This window comes from Copidosoma floridanum, unplaced genomic scaffold (genome assembly GCF_036245765.1).
Source record: "Copidosoma floridanum isolate Cflo_tuat_1 unplaced genomic scaffold, Cflo_Japanese_pri ptg000031l, whole genome shotgun sequence".
NCBI classification, from domain to species: Eukaryota; Metazoa; Arthropoda; class Insecta; order Hymenoptera; family Encyrtidae; genus Copidosoma; species Copidosoma floridanum.
The window spans coordinates 2276677-2298293 of record NW_028321908.1 but is presented as its reverse complement, the minus strand read 5'-3'; the positions used below and the strand labels follow the sequence as shown (position 1 = coordinate 2298293).

The 21617-nt window shown below is 31.9% G+C and overlaps 1 protein-coding gene across 2 annotated transcripts in view; it reads right to left on the bottom strand.

Annotated features, from left to right (window-relative positions):
• Positions 1-21617, bottom strand: part of Sema2a (Semaphorin 2a) — a 735635-nt gene that overhangs the window by 649603 nt on the left and 64415 nt on the right. For both annotated transcript variants that reach the window (XM_089597226.1, XM_089597227.1), the window contains exon 2: positions 7805-7892. In XM_089597226.1, the coding sequence (XP_089453352.1) occupies positions 7805-7892 (88 nt within the window). The remainder of the gene's footprint in view (positions 1-7804; positions 7893-21617) is intronic.

The window sequence follows — 21617 nt, the reverse complement described above, 5'->3', positions numbered from 1 at the left end:
GAACCAATTTGATTTTGTAACTTCTTAGAACTATGCTTAAAAAAGGGTGAATGACTGAGCAAACATGAATTTATTCTCAGTTTGAACTTTAACAATTAAAGTTAAACTGTAAGAAATAGATGACATTTTTAACAGTCTCCTTAATGTATTTATGTATTAGGTGTTTATAATATGAAACATTTCTAAGATTTTTTTTCAATAAAAGTATTTTCGTCTTTAAATAAACAAATGTAATTTGGGGAATGTCTCAAATTTAGCATTTATATAAGTGTCATGAACTAATGGGATTTTGTGACATTTTATAATTATGTTTAAAAAGAGTTGAACGACATTGGCGCCAAAACGTTATTGTAAAATAAAAGAAAAAATTAGAAGATTAAACAACTCAAACCAGTAAATCTTCTATTTTGGTAATTAAAAAAATGTAAGAATAAGAAAGAAAAGACCGTCGACTTGGGTTCTGACGTTAAAAGCAGCAGTTTAATTGTTTTCATCGCCACGAGTACTCTCATCTAGGCTTAGAATAATCGTTGCAGTCAACCTTGTAAGATCTTGCGACTGCGTGTGCGCAAGCAGCGGCTAACCAACGATCGTAGAAGTAAAGTTAAGTTAAGAAAACTATAAATTAGGTAATTATTGTTAATGCGAATTTGAACTTTATAATTTATAGTATTTGTAACATCAACTATTTTCAGCTTTTCTAAACTTTTCTAAACTACTAAATTATATGAAATATTTCAAGATTCGAAATTCTAATTCATAGAAACATAATTGTTACTTGATTATTAAATTGAATATTGAGAAAAAATTAAACAACGTATGGCAAAGACCTTTACAACAAAAATTAAATTTATTTGTTAGTAGAATGAATCTACGAGTTTTGCTCTTTACTTATAAAAGTTCGAACGTAACACTTCTAAAATAAATTTTTTTTTTTGACACAGGGTTCACCCCGAATTTTTCAAATTATTGGTAAAAAACTATATTTCTAAAGTTATTTAAATGAGATAGAGAAAACCTAATACAATGCATTAAAATGCATTTGGGAAGAAATTACTTGGAAAATCAATTAAGAAACTTGAAACCTACAAATTTGTGCAAGAAATTTTACGTATGAAATTTAAGCAAATTCTGGCGATTGTTGAAGCCTTATTTTTAAATTTTTTAAACTTTTCTCATCTTCGAAGTAGTTAGGAGACTGTTACATACATATACGAATAAATAAATATCTCACTATAATAAACAGTTAAATGAGTCAGGCATTTTTCATAAGCTCCAAATGCAACTAGATGCCCCAAAAGAGCTCCCACTAGCGCTCTAATAGCCCTTTGGCTGACCCACGAACTAAGAAAAACCAGGGTGTGGGACTCCGGTAAGAATGAAGTTCTCGTATGTATGTAGAAATGACATGTATTCTGTAAAATACAAGGTTTGTAAGTACATAAGAGTTCAATATGTACTCTTTTTTTGCAGTTACAGTGGTAAATTTATTTTTTCCCTGTATATTTCTCATGTATGAAAGGCTTCGACTTTTTAAAATAATTTTTAAGGTTATTGTTGGGCAAAAAATGATATTTATCTATATAATACATGTTTGTAATAATTTTGCGAAGAGCTATAATTTTTCCAAAAATTTTCCACCTTGACTTTATGGAGAAATATTAAAAATACTAAAATTTGTGGTTATATCTTCACATAACTTATCACCTCTCTTTTTGTGTGCCATGATGCTTCTTTGCCTGTAGAATGCCTGTTAGACTTGTTATTTTTGCTCTATCTTGTTTCTTCCTAAAGATATGGCGTATTTTGTAATATTTAGAGGTTTTGCAGTATCATGAAAACCCGTTAAATCAACACTGGCTATCTGAATTTATATGCTATACATGCAAAAATTGTTTGTTAATGTACTTTATTAAAATAATAATATTAACTAGTGTATATAGTATTTATATTAACTACTATGTTTTATAAACATGCGGAAAGGTAAACATGTACACACTTGCACAGTAAAAGTAAAAAGTACACACATACACTCATACATGCAAACTTTCATGCTTGCATCCATAATTCTGCAAGCAAGTTACACTCACACACATATGTGCATGTATACATTGTATACGTTGACACTGTACGAAAGTAGCACACTATGCTACGACATTACAGTAGGAATAAGCATAATACTACACTTGGAATGTGCGGACACGTTTGCTCTTTCTATTTATTATACTTGTTTTAATATTTATATTTACCACCAATTTCCTACTGGTTACGTGAACATGGTGCATAAGTTTAGATGGGTGTGAGACTTGTGTGTATGCATGTCGGCCTGAAGAAGCCGACTTTTTTTCAGCTAGCGAAAATAGGAGTGCATGTCTAATTTCTGGCCGATATTTTGGCTCAGTAAAAATTGGGTAAAGCCCCTTACCACTGCCGACTACCCTTGTAGCCTATTTTCATTGCCCCTCGTAAGTTTTTCCTGCCCCATTACCGCTTCCCACTCGATTTTATGAAAAGCAAGTATTGTATGAAAATTGGTAATAATAGAGGATAAGTAATTGTTTATTAATTTAGTAACACATCAATGTCATTGGAGTTGTTGTATTAAAAAAAATTAACCTTTTGAAAATGATACATGACATAATACATCCTTTTCTATTAACTTAAGTTTTGTTTGATTATTGAAACTGTGTTTGGAGCTGTTTGTTTTTTATTTTAAGTTCAATAGGAAACTGGTAAGTGTTATTTACAATAAGCACTTTATTTTCATTGTTAAGTACATTTAAAAATGATTGTATTTGCTGGTAGAGTTATCCTCATATATGATGTAGAATTCTTTAAAGCTAGAGCACAGAAATACTTGTCACTATGGCTCAATCCAATCGCAACTAAAGCTGCAATTGTTATTTGCTAACAGTTTGTGTCACTGTGATTGAGACTCAATCAATGACTTTCGGAACTATTTAAAGTTTATTTTTACCTGGAAAGTATAGTGCTCAGTTATAATCAAAGAAACTATGAAAAACTTTAAGCATAACTTATCAACACATAATTACATACATATTTGTCAGAATAAATGCAAATATTTCAAAACTTTTTTTTACTTTCCAAATTAATGTAAATTAATTCATACAGAACTGTATTTGAAAAATCATGAAGCATATTAAAGATTCATTGTAGATATTGATGTTATTAATTGATGGGTAAGTATTATGTCAAATTATTATACATTGACCTCTTTCCATCCAAATTGCACTATGTAAACGTTGCGGTTATTTTTAGAGTGAAACTCGCTGGAGTGCGAAAAAACTTTGTCAATTAAAAATTACAAAGCAGTGAAAAAAGCAGTGAAAAGCGAGTTTCACTCTAAAAATAAGCGTGAAGTTTACGTAGCGCAATTTGGATGGAAAGAGGTCAATGTATTATAATTTGACATAATACTTACCCATCAATTAATAACATTAATATCTATAATATCGGCGTTCGACCTAAAGATATGCATAAGCAGAGCAGTGAAGAAGGGTGTCTGCCGAGGCTTTGGTGGCAAAGTTGGTTAACGCACCTTCCCGGCAAAAAGGAGGCCCAGGTTCGACTCCTGGCGGAAGCGGATAACTTTTTTCACTGCTTTGTAATTTTTAATTGACAAAGTTTTCTCGCACTCCAGCGAGTTTCACTCGAAAAATAAGCGCGACGTTTACATAGCGCAATTTGGATGGAAAGAGGTCAATGTATAATAATTTGACTTAAAGATTTATTTCTACATTTGAAATTTTTAAACATATACGTTAAAAATATGTTATTATATTTACGTAAAAAAATTTTAATATAAACTTAATAGTAGTATCGAACACATTATAATGTAAATTTTTTACGACATAATAGTAAAATTACATTAAAGTCCTTATAAAATCTAGTGACAATTAAAAAATAATATAGATTGACACTTTTACAACTTTTTCAAAAGCAAAACAATTTTTATTTCAAGTATATAGCACAGATTAAAGTTTTTTCAGAACAGATACTTTTAATACAAGTTAATAATTTGTTAGTTGTTTGCATCTAAAGATATTCTCTTCCATTACTTAAATAATTATAATGCTTGTAGAGAGAATTAACTATTACTGAAATACTTACGCTTGCTTCTCATCTTTCATCATCCAGAGAATTAGCTCTAAAAACGTCAAGTAATGTACTGGCCTTAGATTTTCCGTGAAATTTGTACTAAAAACAAGTTATCAAAGTTGTTTATATATTTTTTGGTACAATATTAAGTACACATCTTTTTTTGTAACATCAAGGGCTTGTTTTAGACCAAGGATTAGATCTTTAGACTTGATAAACCATACAGACTGTTTAAAATATATTTCTACAGTTATGCTTGCCAAGTCCCGATAATTAGATTTTGTCGTAGCATGAGATAGTTCAAGTGAAAGCTTAGGAGCCATACATAGAGTTGTAGCTTTGGAAGAGACCCCAAACAATGTTGATAATTTAGAATTCATGCCGTTCTTTTGAATTGAACTGAAGTCACAGAACTTGGTCAGACAATCATTGTTTATCAGAATATTTTCTGGTTTTATGTCCTTGTAAATTTTTGACGAAGTTGAATCATGCAAGAAACAAACGGCAGTGCAAAGCCTAATAAATATTAATTTTTTATCTTCTTCAGTTAAATTATACTATTTCTTGATAGTATCAAATGACGTGTTTCTTAACATTTTACTTTTAAAAACTTCCAACACTAGGTAACAATAAAATAGATCGAAAGTAACAGCCGTTAACGGAACGATGTATTGATGGTATACTTGGTTAACTGTAACAATTTTTCTCAGTAATTACTTTTTTTCACTAAATATTTTAACCTTTTTAAGAGTGACATTGGTATTTATCAACATACTGGCATTAACGGTAGTAAACTCTCCACGTCCTATTATTTGACTTTTCATAATTTTATAACGTATATTTATAACTTAAGCATGGATTTTACGTTGGTCTAACAGCGTTTTCCACTCTTTACTGATTTCTATAAATATGAGATTATCAAGGTTAATTGTATTTTTGCTTTCAGTTTTACTAAAATTTTTCTAAGATTGGTTCGGTAACATGTTTACATGTTGAAATACAATGTAGTCTTTAACGCCTGGTTTTAAGATTATATAACTACTTTCTATCTCTAACTAAACTGTTTTATTGTTCAATGTGTAGATTGGAGATGATTTCTTTGTGAAGTAAATTCTCATATACCTACTGATAATCGATAATCACCAATATGCAGCCTTACAGATAATTTTCCATCTTGTACTTAAGTAAAATCAACTACTTTACTTAGAAATAGTCTTACGTTTTTGTTATCCATCCAAAATCTGAATATCTAGTAAGTACAACTATAGCAAAATTCTTGCAACAGCAATAAGTTGTGTTTGGCCTCTTGCTTCAACTTGGGGCAAGCAGTTTGGTAATACTTTTATCACCATGTCTCAGCAGATCCATACAACTTCTATATGGCCAAGGTTCCCAACATCATAACAAACAGCTTCGCTCTTGACGTATGCCAGTGAATGACTGACTTGGTTAAATATTGGCTGGCTTTATATAGACTTTTAGTGGACAAATCTTTTGTCAGGATTTGCTTTAAGATATTCGTCCAAAATACTATTTCTAAAACATGTAACTACTGGCAAGGTAGTTCAACATACATTGGATAGCCCTAAAATAATCGATGAAATTGATAATAGTTTAGTGAACGTAAAGATTAATGATGGCCCAGAAGAGAGCTAGTGATGGTACGTTTAGTTGTTTTTCGTTATGCTCAACGGTCAGCCTTGGATGGATGATTTGACAAACTGGATCTGACATTCTGTGAATAGTGCATATCTGGCGCTTGACTTGACTCATTTGTTGGGGATTTCCAAGCTTGGGTATCTGGACCTGGGGTAGCTTGACTTTTGCTCTCAGAGTCTCTGCATAAGGAGAGTATGCTAAAGAGCGCTACGCCACTGGTTAAAAAATACTGCGTCTTCGAGTGATTCTGTGGATCACCAGATGCTCACTGTTGGTGAGGAAAGTGGACCGGGAAAATACCTCTTCTGTGGGTATACTATTGGGACGAAGAACTAAAGAGAAAGCTAACTTAATTTCTGGCCAATGTAGCTGCCCAAACTCCTCAAGGTTATTTACCGTAGCTTGCTGTTGTAGCGAAAGGTACTCTAGGAGTACCAAGTTGGTTGGATGAAGAGCCACGAAACTCTGAAGTGTTAAAACAGATTGTACTCTGGCCAGTCGTCTTCTGGTATTATGCCAGGAACGTTAACATTGAAAATATCTATTTCTGCGAAGTACTTCATTATCTTGGCAGTTCAGGATGGAATTTTACGTAAGTCACTTACCCATTGAAGAAGAGTGACATTATTGGCCAGGATACCCAGCTGTGTGACTAAAAACTTCATTCTTGATGTACTCCTGATAAACAACTATGGTAATCGACAATCTTCTGAGGCATATTTGAACTAGACATACTGACTTTGATCGGAGGTAGATTCAATTTCACTTTAACGGTACCTAATGGATCCAACTAAACTAAAGTAAAAAAAAAGAGTATATTTGTAAATCTTTAAGCTTACTTATTGCTATTATTATTGATTTTGCAACATAAAAACTATGCAAAAACTATCTAAAAAGTATCAAAAATCAGTATGCAAAATCTTAGCAAAATCTGTTTAATATTTTTCGCAGTTAGTGATTCTAACGTTTTTTGAGAACTTGCTTTATTTGTTAGTCAGATATATTTGTATTTATCTATAATTCAATAATACCAGGAGTATAAACGATTTTCGACGTTCCTTATATCATTTTTGTGATTTCAAAACGCACTAATGTATTAGTAAATTAATTTTGAGAATGTTGAGGTTAAAAATCTTATAAATATTTTAAAGTGGCTCATTACACGTGTACTGTCTGATTGCGTAACATCAGACCATCAGACCAACAAACTTCCGGTCATAACGCTGCTATAGCACAAGTAACCACTATCTTTTTATACATAATCACCTTTTTGATAACTAGTACCAAAATATTACCTGGCACACCCAAATTTCTTCGATATCATTGAGAACCTTGTGATTTCTTGTTTCAATTCCTGTTTTCATACAAAGAGTTAAGGTATATTTTGGAAAATATTATCACATTATTAATTAATATTGGATGGTCTTCCATAAGAGCCCAAGTTAAACAATAATTCCTAAGAGATTAGTTTTCAAAAAATTGCCTGGCAATACAGCTTCAAATGTTTGGAGCTGATTCGGTTCATATTGAAGTATAATTCGTTATGAGCCACCTTAACATACGTTTTTTTGTTTACTAAATACTTTTTTACACAAACAAATAATGTTATTATTGTAAGGAAGTTAAAGCTCAAAGCACGCATGAAGGTAAGGCTCCACTTTGTGTGTGTGTGTGTGTGTGTGTGTGTGTGTATGTTATATCTGAAGGCTGCTTATGTGTACCCTAGTCTTGAAATAATAAAGGTATTTTTTATGCTATTAATTGAATGTTTGTCTAACTATAGTTCTTATAATAATGAGAACCTTATCTAGAATCGCCTTATCAATGTGGAGTAATCCTTGTTGTGGTTATGAATCGGGCAAAGTCAAGTGTCAGGTTGCTACAGTTATCGTAACTATCATTTCGTATAAGTACTTAATCAAAAAGGATGCGTAATTAGGTGAAATAGGTTTCTTCTAAAAAATCATTTAATGCGTTTTATTGCTTAGCCGTATCCAAAGTAACATATACGCAGGTCAGTACTTACATTGCTCCAACATATAACGAATCTCGTTGGCTATCTAAGTAGAGTGTTCTATAGTATAGCAATCCACAGTTGAATTCTCGGATATGATCTGAAATAGAGAAAAAAAAATTGGCTCTCAACTATGCAATGTCCTTGCTGAGTTATAAAAAAGTAAAATGAGAAAGTAAACTACAGTTTATGAAAAATAAAGTTAGCTCTTGTTAGTTATTTATACGTCACTGCAAATACGCTATTAATTGAAGTAATAACAATCATAGTTATGTATGTATAAGCTAGCCTTTGGCACAACTGCAGTATTCACAAATGCAAAAATTTGATTTTTTTTCTTTTTAAACATTAACATAATGTTGTAAGGTATATGCAAGTGTGTTCGTATTTTTGTGTTTAAATGCATAGACTCTTTGTTAAGTTAGCCTTACAATCGATAAATAGGTTTTTTTATACAGTTATGCGCAACAAGATTCTTCACTAGCTTGGATTATGTTTTTCTACATAAAATCATGTGTTACACTTTCTAACTTATATCCATTTGTATAATCTAGATTACAAGCTTCCTTAAGTAAATAAATTAATTTGCGGAAATAACTTGATTTGAAAAAATTTCTGCGAGTGAGGTCAGAAAATTCTTTGTAGTTAATGCTAAGACTTCGTAAAAATGGCGTCTTGTGATCTTAGTGGGACAAAAATGATTAAAAATTATAAGCAAACATTATTTTGTTGCAGACTTGCAGAATAATATAGACTGCTACAGTAGATTATAGACAGTAAAAGATTAAAAGATGTGAGGCAACACTTGTAAAGTAAGTGTGCTTTAAAAGACCATTAAAAAAGCAGCAATATTAAAGTAGCTGACAATACAAGAATTTTACGAGAACTACTGCTTTTAAAACCACTCTATTCAATATTTTGAGCGTATCAAAAATGAAGGTGTCAGTCTTGCAATATAATGCAGCGATAAACTACAAAGCCTAAGATACTAGAAGTAAAATGAATTATACCAGTCCAGAGACAGTAAGAACAAACGTTTAGTTAATATTAAAGCTGTGTTAACGAGGCAAAGTAAGAGAAATTAAAAAAAAGTTGTCATGAAAAAAAGTAAGATCATAAGTTAAAATATTTAATTAATAAAACTAGTGGTCAAGAAATGGTTAACTATGGACAGCTTAAATTACTTAAATTAGGTACTGGTGTGTCTACCTGTAAAATAAATAGATGATGGTGACGAGCATGAATCAGTGCAGTTGTTGGTCCGTAGACACACGTTACAATTTTGTCATAACAAATGCGAATTTGACTCTGCTTGTAAACCTTCAAGTAAATTAAAAAATGGTCCTTCCAAAAACTTGCTTTAAAAAAGTTGTTAGACCAGATAAGACCATTGTCAAGAACGTCTTCTCTAAATAAGATGTTAATGTACCACTGGTTGCATTTTTGTATCCCTAACTTTTTCATAAGTATTCTAAAAATCTATCGGAAAATAGTGTTTTTTCACAAAGTACCAGCAGCGGCGCAGCCCTAGTAGCTGGCTTGGGGACACCGCCAATTATAGGTCTCGCCCTCTTGCACGTAGTACCACCAACGCGTTTTCGAGTGAGTTGCTTCCAACTGACGCGGTTCGCAAAATTATTGATATCTTTTGAACTAAGCGTCGGAAATTGACAATTTCTGTTATATGGGGTAGCTCGTGATAATATTCAGACTGTAGGCATCAGCAACATTCTAGTAATAAATATATAGCTACGGCAAATTTAGTATTACACTAATTAAACTCTGTAGCTTTATGTACAGAATATTCATAGTGATTGAAGTATTAATACAAACATTATAGAAATACTATCTTGTACGAAATGCAGAAAAAACCATGAGATGAAGTTTGAAAATTATTTTTAGTTGTAATAAGTAAATTTTTTAATTTTTATAATTGCAGTAAATTACTCTTGTATATTTTAATTGTTCTTGTCATCTTCTGGTATATTACGGACGATGTAAGTATCTAAAGACATCTTTAAACGGAAAGGTGAAAAAAGGTACAGAGTACAATACTATATTTGCAGAAGCTTTATTTATTACTAAAATGTTTCTGATACGTGCAATCTTGATATTATCACTAGCTACCCCATATTACAAAAATTGTTAATTTACGATGCTTAGATCAGATGATGTCGATAATTTTTCTGACTACGCCAGTTTAAAGCAACTTGTGCGAAAACGGGTCGACAGTAGTGTGAGAAAGAGGGAGTGGCCTGAATCGGTAGCGTGCCCAAGCCAGCGCCACGTCACCGATTCAGGCCACTCCCTCTTGCTCCCAGCTGTTACTTCGTAAAAAAACATTATTTTCCTATAGACTTCTAGGATACTTACGAAAAAGTAAGGGATACAAAAATTTAACCAATGGTTGACTAACATCTAATCAGGAGAAGTCATTTCCAATAATAGTTTTATGTGGTCTAAAAACTTTTTCAGGGCTGTTTTTTGGAAGGATGTTTCTTTTAGTTTATTTGACGGCTTGCAAAAAGTTTGTATCTGATCAACTCGAAATTTTGTAAGGTTGTTAAAAATAACAAAACCCTTATTATGTTGAAATTTGAAAAAAATGTTGAAAAGAACGCCTGTTACGAAATACCAAAAACCAAGGCAATATTGGCAATTTTTAAAAAGACTGATTAGAGTTCACCGGGGATCATTTTGTTTATCTTAAAATTGTGCATACTTTTTAGGTGGAACGTTTTTTTGTCCAAGTTACAGCTTTTCTGGTAGAATTGAAAAACTTGTTTTGGCCATTTTAACCATTTTTTTAGACCTATTGCTAACATCTTCTTGGTCCTTACATAATCACGTTTGTTGTCAGGCTTTAGATCTATAGAAAGAAATTTTTTTTTGACCCAGTCTGGATTTTCACCCAACAGGGGTAGTATTTATCTGGTTGGCTGACATTACGCTGTTTATTCATTTGCTTGCAATCCATACATTTACATTACTTTTTTTTCTACAAGGTTTCAAAAAACGTATTTGATACGTTACAAAAAAGCTTCATAAAAACTCAAAGAGAGCAAAAAGGTTAAAGAAAATCAATAATTACTAACTTCAGGGTATTACCTTTGCTTCCTCACCTCACGCACTAGCACTACACCTCTTTACCTCTGTCTCTTTTTTTTGTACACTTTACCATTATACGAGAATATTATGTGCCATCAGCATTACTTCCTATATTATACAATAATCTATAAGGGTCATCAAAACACTCCCTCACTATCCTCCTTAGCCGCCCGTCAACCACCCATTGAATGAGGTACAATTTTATCAGTTTTCAAGTAAGTTGTAATTAATTACATTTTTTTTAAGCTCCCCTGCACTCTTCTAAGCCACCCTAAATGTTAAATAACTTATAGTAATAATAACACACAAATAATTAAATGCTCCAAGAACTTCAAACTTATTGATGAATCATTTACTCTTACAAGAAGAACTTACTTCTACAACTGCAACTTCAAATATTAATAATAGTAAAGTGAATCACATGTTTTAAAACAATGGTAGAGTAATTTTTTTATAATCCATATACCAAGGCATCATATTATATGACAACAAATGTAAAACAAAGGAGTTAGAGATTTCTTATTCTAAAAAATTTAAAATCGATTTTTTTAACAAAAAAATTTTATCATAGAAAAAATACATTACATTATTCACTATTATTAAAATATAATACATTAAAAAATATTGTAACTTTTAATTTTTTACCATAATTTTTGTCGATTGATTTCTGAAAATCATCAAATACAATTAATTTATTGAAAAAAAAAGTTTTTTCTAAACATCTCCTTTTTCCGTATTTTTTTGTCTCACTACTCGGAAAAATCAATAATTTCTATTTTTGTATCTCGATAAAGCCACGTATAATTTACTATGAGAAGAAATTATTTTCTCAAATATAAATCTACATTACCAAAACTGTAACCTTAAAATTTATTTATTGTCATAGAAAATGTCACAATGATTGTAAATTACTTATGATACTTAATAAAAGGTAATATTGAGATGTTTCCTGTGTTAAGAGTTATTTTTAGAGTTAAGATTATATTTCCAAATTCTTGTTTAGTTATTTATGGCCCTTTTATTATATACCATATTAAATCGTGTTTTTTTACATGGCTTATCTGATACACTTAAATTTCTAAGTAACGTCATTATTGTACCAGTTTTTAGGCTTAGTTTATGAGGTGCTTTATCTTTACGAATACTGTGCAATATTTGCACTAGTAAATTTATATAAATATCATCGTCCAATTTATCATTTCGTTAATGAGTTGCATTATCTCAGTACATTTAGGTTTTTCTAGTTAATTTTTTAAGAATTTGATCGTTTATATAACAAGTGTACTTATTATGCAATGATAGTATAACACTATTTATCAAAAAATCACAGATGTTAGAAAATATTCCAGAACATAGATCATTTAATATTTGATTTCTGAAACCATTTTAGGTTTTTCTTTCTTCTTTCTAAACTTCTAGATTAGTTCTAAAAATTGGTAAAACAAATATTAATTTCTTATTTTTTAACTTAGAATCAGATCCATCAAATACAAGATTCAATAGTTTGTTCAATCATAATTTTTCTGTGACTATTTTTTATCAGGGAGTTATTCAAACGAAAATCCCCGCATATAATAAATAATTTATTTCTAAAATATTTTTCAGTATGACATGTATTTCTTACTGTTCTGTTTACTGTTTTTACTGCTATTTTAAAATTATTGAAGCTTTATTCTAAGAAATTAATTTAACTTCTCTCTTTTTTATCTCACTTGAATCCCTAAAAAGCGATTTTTATATTGTTAGGATGTAAAGGAAGTATAAAAGTTCTATACTTTGTCATTTCTTATGAAAGCATAACTGATAGTATGACAGTCCATGTCAATAACAAAATATTTTTATCTTAAGAAAAAAAATCAAAAATTAACGTTTTATAGAAGTAAGTTTTTCCTTACCCTCCTGGATTACCTGTAAAGAAAATATGACGTATTTATTCGTAAATAATAATAAATATTTTTTTCTGGTGTTGCATCAAACGTACACACATGGAGTTAAACGAGGTTTTATACAACAACAAAAAAATTTTTAAATGTAAAATACCGCTTCGATACGATTTTTGTAATGTTTACTTGAAAATAGTTATAGTTTAAATAACATAGTAATATTTAGTAAGATAACCAGAAATTAAAAAAATTAACTTTCTAAAAAAGTTTTTAACTTAAAGGTACAATTCGTTTATAGAGCCATTCGTAAACCCATGCTCATCCTTCTCTAAAAATTTGAGGAGATGTAGTTTAAAAGTTGCTCTTTTGGTTAGAGTAAATTTAATAAATAAAAGTAAAGTCAAACCTTGAAAAACAAAGACTTGATCTTGTAAGTCGATTTTCTCCACAAAAAAAGATTTTTTCTCCGAGACTGACCACATGAGTTGAACAGAACTCACTTCACAAGAAAAAAGAGTCGCAAGCGCTGGCTGGCCCGCTCTGTTTGGACGCACCCAAATACAATACCAGCGGCCCCTCCGTCTTGGCTTCGGCCGAGACTTGCTAAATAAAACACCACAGTGTGTTGACATGTAATGTAAAACGTTTTCAGTAAAAAATTATAAATCTAGTTCCAACACTTCTTACAACAAAAATCTTCTTATTTAAAATATATTGGTTCAGAATCCATACAGTTTATTTGGCCAAACAATAAGCTGTAAAAATAAAAAAACTATAATCATGCTGAAAAGTACCGTGCGTTCCTTATGCCATAAAGTTATCGTTGGCCATAAGGGGCCATTGATTTGCAGTTTTTCTCGTATAATTTCCGAAAAGGGCTATTTTTTAAAGCTGTAAAGATTCAAAGCTCACAAAAATTTATCATTAAAAAATTTTTTTCTCTTATCTCACAACTTTAATACCAGAGCAAAAAAGTCCCAGAGCTTAATTTCTACGTTATTTATCGCAACAAAAATACAAATACATATTCTACCTATTTAAAAATCTAAAACATTCAAGAGATTACTATGAGGGTTATAGTGATAAGCTGATCTCTCACTTAATAAATTCTTTCGTCATTTTCTTGACGCCTAAAATTGTATTTATGAGATGCATTTGAAGTTTTTCTTCTAATTCGACTTCTTGTGACTTTTGGCATAGTTGAGACTCTTGTGAGCCCTAAAGGCTATTTTTTTTAACTTTATTAGGTTGTAATATATTTGTTAGCAAGGTATTTCGACGTCGAATGAACCTGAAAAGGACTGGTGAGCTTTGGAAGTAAAGTCTTTCTTGACTGAAGTTTCCAGCAAACGTGACTGCCTGGATACCTCTGGGTTTGAAGCTTTGAAGCTAGTTGTAGAGCTATTTCCCGACTTTTCCTGGTATAACGTCGAAAACGGTGTCTAAAGCACCTTTTTTTTCAGACTCAGTTGTTTTGGTGATCTAAGGTGGAAAGTTTGGTTCGTGATGGTTGCCAGTTGGTAACTGTCCCGTTGGCTCACGTTCATTTTTTTTTTTTTCACAGCTGTTAGGTTCTCCCAGCACAGACCTTGGGAAGGATCGATGATTTCTGGTTGAATGCCTAAAGTTAAAAGGGTAATATAGGTTCATTGGTCACTGGGGTTCCCAGCCTTGTTACGAACAACTCTGCTCGTGACATCTACCAATGAATGACTGACTTGGTTTCGTAGTGGCCGGCTTTATATAGTCTTTGAGTTGACAAATCGTCTCCGAAAATCGTGGTAAAAATGTATTAGTTGGCAAGGTAATTTAAACTTAGGTAGCTCTTAAAAGAACCGATGAGATTGATGGTTAAGTTGGGAACGTTAATACTTATAATGATCCTGAAAAGGGCTAGTGGTGAAACTTGTAGCTATTCTTTATTATTATTCTTGATGATGAAGAGCTAGCTGCAGGTAGCTTGGCACTTATCCTTTGAGTTTCTGTGTATGGAAACCGTACAGGAAGATAAGTATGCCACTGACCAAAGAATATCTCGTTTTTAGGTAGTTCCCCAGATAACCAACCATTTATCAGTAGTCAAGAAAGTGGGCCTGGAGAATACCTTCTCTGTAGATATGCCGTTGGGACGATCACTAAAGTGGCCGGGCTCTCCGTACTCTTTAGGGCTGTCTTCCCTGGCTCGCATTTGAAGAAGAAAATTCTCTGACGGCACTAGGTCGGATGGTTGAACGGCCACCAAGCTCTGAAGTGCTGGAGCAGGTTGTGCTCTGGCTAGAAACGTTTTCTGGTATTTCATCGGAGATGTTGATGTTCCGAATGCCTGTTTTTCCGTGGCACTCGTTTATTTTGGGGATTCGGGGTAACAACTGATTTATTTCGCTTACCCATGAAAGAAGAGTGTCATCGGTAGCCAAGATGCCCAGCTGCACGTCGGACTCCTCTCTTCGTGGTGTAGTGCCGATGGTCGACTGCGATAAATGTCTACTCGATGGGGCTTCTGATAATCACTCTTCACTATCTTTAGTTGCGGCAGGCTTCAATTTTACCTGGACGCCACCAAGTGGATCCTACTGAACTGAAGCGCAAAGTTTGCTTATTTTAGCAAAACTTTGAGCTTATTTATCGATATCGTTATTAACTTTTTCAAGAAAAAAACCATGCGAAAACTATCTCGGAATCATGAAGAGTCAGTATGCAAAATTTCCACAAAATCGGTTCAGTAGTTTTTGTGGTTAGCGATTACAATGGTATTAGCGACCTTGCTTTATATTTTAGTAAGATAAAAGATTTAAACGTGATCTTTACTTTATTAGCTACCTTTGTTAAAAAAAATTAAAGTCATTTAAACTTATTTATTAAGGCTTGCAAATATACAATTTCATCTATAATTAAAGTTGTTGTTTATAAAACTAAAACTGATGAAACAGAAGCAACATAAGTTAAAGTAATATTACAGTGAAGGTAAAGTGTCGACAAATATACAAATAACAGGTATCTAAAAAAATTATAATTTTTAAATAAAGAGGTGTTAAAGATCAGCCCCTTCTGTCCTTATTATAAAGTTATCTCACAAAAAATTATAAGTTAATTTAGGAGGTGTGGAAAGGCTGTGGAGGTAGGTATTTCATAATGGATCTATAATGAAGTGTTTTTACAGTATAAATTTTAAGTATGTGTAGAAAAATGTTGGAAAAGACTGTATGGTGGAAAAATTACTTTATATGTACCCTTCTTTGACATATTTTCATTAAAACTGGATAATTATAACATTTTATAAAATATTTAAGGTCTCTGTCATGGTAAGTGGGGGGGGGGCGTGGGATTGACACATTTTTGTTGGGTTAAAATAACAGAGAAATAAAAGAATTGTTAGAATTGTTCCTTGTATTGTAGGTGGCTGTGGAGTGCTAAGGGATGCCATAAGAGGGTGTAGAAGGATGTGTTGACCTACTAAAAGATCTCATAAAATAATTATATTGTATAGAAAGATATCACTTATGTTATACAGTTGTACGAACATATTCAGTCTTCAACCCCATTGCCCTCGATGCCCACCTTTACCCACCCTTCATAATTTTGAGGTCCTTTTTTTGGTCCCCCATCGGGTTTTGAACGCACAGCTCCTGAAAGATCTCTATATATGAGGTTAGGACGCTGACCACTAAGCCATTAATGCTCTAAGAAAAAGAATGTAAAGATTATAGGTCACTATAAGTAAAATTATTATTGAGTAAAACAGTAAAATCCAACGATGTTAAAAAAAATAAAACTACATTTAATTTAGAAACCAATTTCAAAGATACATTTGTCAAACTGAATAATAATCAAAAGAAAATTTTTAATTAAATTAATAGTGATTTCGTTGATGGTCTGAGATGATTTGGAAATATAATTTCGTATAAATCATTAATTTTTTCTCACTATAGTTTGTTATGGATTTTATATTACTGTAATAAAATGAACATTTTTTACTTAAAATACGGCTATTTATATGATATTGTGCTCAGCATACTCACATCTTACGTTATGTTTTTAGAATGCTTTTAGTTCGTATGTTAAGTAGAGACTTTATTTAGAGAATTCAAAATAAATAGACATGATATTTATTATTGTCTCATTAAGCTTTCCCAAATCCATTACAAAAAAGGATTTGTGGGTAGTGTAGAAGCCGAGCTATAGCTGGATTTGCAAGCGCGTAAGATTTAAAATCCTCAAATTCAGTTCTGCTGGTCTTTTCCCCCACTCCATTGCCACAAACGATCTGGTCTTCATGCTGAACTTTCACATGATCAACTTTGACAACTGTTATTTATTACTATTTCATACAATATGGGTACGGTAACTTTTTTTTATGACAATATAAGTATTGGACTTCTACTTTTTTAAGTTTATGCGCTGTGCAACGTATGTTACGCCCAAATTATTTTTCAGAAAAAAATTATCTCGGCTCGTGTGCGTGCTAGGACAATCTTTTTTTTAATTTGTATAAAAATACCAGCTTTACAGCTGTGCCAACAAGAATTATTACTATGGATTAAAAAAAAAGTTATATAATTTTTACGTTCGTCTTTAACTAATATTACTAAAAAAATCATTGTAATTTCTATAAAAAATTAATTTTTATTAAATACTTTAACTGTATACTGAAGTTTCAATGCTTATAATTTTTCTGGCTTGGTCTGACCAGTGAGACCCATTGGTTAAAAAATCGGTGCAATTTGCAGTTACGAAAAAAAAGTGGGATCATTAAAAATTGAAAAAGTAATTGACTTATGACGATACAAGTATTTAAGCAGGTTTGGATTAACATAAACAACTCTTATAGGCGTTTTAAGCCATCCATGTGCAGTCATTTTTCAGTAAAAAAATAGTGAAAAAAAAAGGTTTTTTTTTAACTTTTGAGGATATTTGCAGGTTAAAATTTGCAGTTAGCAATATCTGTCTTTGCTTATTTTTTAGAAAAATATGTAAGAAACAACTTTCTCTATGCATATCCGATACTAAAAGTTAAAAGGAATGGAGATATTAAAGAAGATAGAGAAAAAGACACTTTTTTCCCAACTAATTGTCAATTATGGAAAGAAGCACACCAACAATTTTGGCGAAAATTTAGATGATTTAAGTACACTTCAAGAAAAGCAATTTCAACAATAAAATCGCCTGCACATTAAAAACACACCTTTTACATTTTTACCTTTACACTATCTAGCCTATCTATCAAGTAATAGTGCTTGGATGTAAAAGTTTTATGATTTGTGAAACTATTAAGTATTCATTTCTATGAAAACTTTTTAAGATTTTAAAATTAAAAATAATATTTGGTGTACGGATTAATACTTTCAATTATTGTTAATGGACATTGGAAATAGAACCACAGAACTAGAGCCCTATGAACTTCCTCAGGGATAAAAAACTAATAACGCTTGTAATCAAATTAATAGGGATGGTACAAATAGCTGCCTTTATTAAATATATTAAATAATATACTCTTGAATTGAAATAAAGAGATAGAACATACTTATTACAGCATAAATTATGCAAAATATATAGGAAGTGATTGGAATGAATAATATTTTTAAAGGATTACCACCACATGTTTTAAATTTTAAAGTAGATGATATTATTATGTTGATAAGACATTTGAGTATATTGGATGGTTTGGGCAATTGCACTAGACTACGTATAGCAAAATTATTGAAAAAGAATTTTGAAACAGAAATAATAAGTGGTGAAACATTTAGTAATTAAGTTCTCATACCTTGAATCAATTAAAATACTAAAAATAACTCATCCTTACCGTTGAGTGTATACAGAAAACAAATTTTATTAGTCTTAGCTTTCTCCATGATAATTATTAAATGACAAAATCAGAGTTTTTATAAAGTATGATTTCAGTACAAAAGTACATTATGACACAAGGCTAGAAAGTGGGAGTTTATGGCTGCGAGGTCATAACGGCTGAGGCGAAGACGAGGCCATCATAAGTCGGACGCCGTCGACTAAAACTGTTTGGCCGAGTCTCGTATAGTACTTTTTTCTCTCATCCAGCCAAAAGAACATTTTTAATTAATAATACCTATATGTACAGCATACACTGATATGTATAGGTAATAAGGATACATGGTCAGCCAGCGTCAACTGATGAGCTAGCAGCTCGTTGTTCGATATGCTTGTCTGCTATGCTGCTGTGCAAGTGTGTGTTGACGCCCGCTAAGCCTGCGACGACCGAGCCGAAGGCAAGGTCTTACAGGTGAGGGGTGGGCATCAAAGAACACATGCATAACTTAACAAAATAAAAAATGATGTCACAGGAATAGACAAAGTTCATACAAGAAAATAAAATAAAACCATTGAAATTTTATTAAACTATGAAAACAAGTTCTTATTTCTTTATTATTTAGTATAAAAAATAATAAGTTATTGGTAACGTTACATTGTACATATTTGTAACATTTATAAAATTCTATTTATAAACAGTCAAACGTTTTGAAAACTTTTTGAAAGCTTAAGATTCTACTTTTTAATTGGGATGATAATTTTTAAAATTAATCTTACGTATTAAGTAATGTAAACAAAGATTATCTCGCATCACAAAAATGGATTTAGAGTTTGTCAAAGGATTTTCATGACTAAGGTTTAAAGCTGATGGTGCCAATGCTGTTGCTGCTGTTGTTATAGATACTGTTGTTATTGCTGCTGTTGTTGCTGCCAAAGTTATTGCTCCTATTGTTAGTAAAGCTTCTGCTCTAGTTAATGTTGATGCTTTGTCTGAAGTTTTTATCTTGTGTGTATTACCATTAAATATAAGCTGCCTGTTATGCAAGAAGTTTTCAGTATAACCTTGAGTTATTATGTCAGACCTCTACCTACCAAGCTGCTCGATCATTTGCATGTTGGCATCTGATTCTGACAGGAGAGTTGCTGATGTTTTTAATTTTTCTGGCTTGTTTAAGTTCACATATGATGCGATTAGCTTTGGCACTAAAGTCATTTTGGGTCATCCAACAACTTGACAAACTTATTTGTTATTCTGATAGTTAATAAAAAAACTGTTTGTGAAATTATTACATCCTGAGTTGATACAGACGTATCATATTATGAGTAAAAACGCAATCCATCCGTAAAATACATTCAAAACGTATTGTGTATATACAGCAAGCTCGTATGACAAGAAGAGGTCATACGTCGCTTATGTGTGCGCGTGTGTGTATTTGCTTTAAGGTGAATGTTTCATAATATGCTGACATAGAATACGACCAGCCTTGTTGTAAGAATGCAGGTATGTATAAATGTATAAATTGTATTGTATGTATAAATAAATAGTTACTTGCTCATTAATTGTTCGATTCTGATAATGTATACTAATTTAAAATTTGTAATTCACACATTACTCCTTTATATTTAAAATTAATTGCAAAATCCTCGAAAGGATTAATTGCGAGATTTGTAAACTTATTTGACACACTCAATCTTATATTTAGCGTTTCTTTTGTTACTGATACGAGCTTTCATCATCACTGATCCAAAAACCTCAATCACACTTGTCAGAAAAATGTAATTAGTACTGCTGTATTGTTATTTCCTAATACATGAAATCCTGACATGTAACATAATCATGCAAGCCTACAGTTTTGCTGTCAACGCAGTCTGCAAGAACACCGCTCATTGGTTGACCTAATTCAACCAAAGGCCTCTTTTGCTCACTCTGATCCTATAAGAACGCACCACGAAGATGAAAAATAGCTCTCTTTACGTCTGTTACCTATCCTCTAAAGTTTTACTCAACTCTTGACTCTCGTGACTCGTAAGTACCTTATACACGTAAGGCATAACGTGTTGGCTGAGGCAACTCGAGTGCGTATCGAGAACATCAATAGTATCAGACTACGCTAAGGATCGAGGTACTGCAAAGGAGGCTCGCCGAAAGTTGTTCCGGCGATAGCAGAGAAAGCAGAAATCGCAACATCCTGCTGGCCACGAACTCATTCGTGTAGTTTAAGGAAACACTGAAGGTTACCACACGAAGCATTAGGGAACTCCAAAGCAGCAGCAATAACAATGAGGATAGATGTAAGTTATTTATCAGTAATATAATTAACACCGAACTTTGTTAAGGTGACCCGAGTCAATTGTATTTAAAAGAACAAATTATTATTAAATTGCTTTAATAAGGAAAGACATTAATTAAAATTACCCATATTATTTAAATAAAGACTATGATTTAATTACAAAGAACAAATAAAGATCACGAGCTTAACCCTAAGAGATCCACAAATGACACTTCAATAGAACAGTTGAGACTATACTCTAAACAAGTCTGGTCGTAACAAAATCATCACTGGACAGCAGTTGATATACGTGTGTACTCTATCGTAAAACATATTTCTAAAGATAAACTGTCCGGGGTAGTCATTTTTGTTGGCATGTATTGATACTAATTATTATCAGTTAAATCAGAAAGAAAGTTTTTATGAACTTCTTGCCATTGTTTCTAAGTTTTGTAACCTAGTAAGTATCGTTCTGAAAATTTTTTTGGCAATGAAGCTGTTGGCGCAATTTTCACAGCCTCCAGGTCAAAATTATTTTAAATTTTGTCTGTATCCAAAGATTTATCAGATGATAACATTTTGAGTCAAGAAAAGAACTTTTTCCGTTGTTTTTTGTTGCTTTTTTTAGTTCTACAGCTTTAGTTAGTCAGCTATACGATATTCTTAACTTTCTTGTAAATACGTAAACATACAACTTTATGTACTGCAGCGGCACTAAGCTTCGAATGGTCTCAGTTTGAAACAAAAAAAGTCGTGTCTTGATCGTAAACAACTCTGAACGAC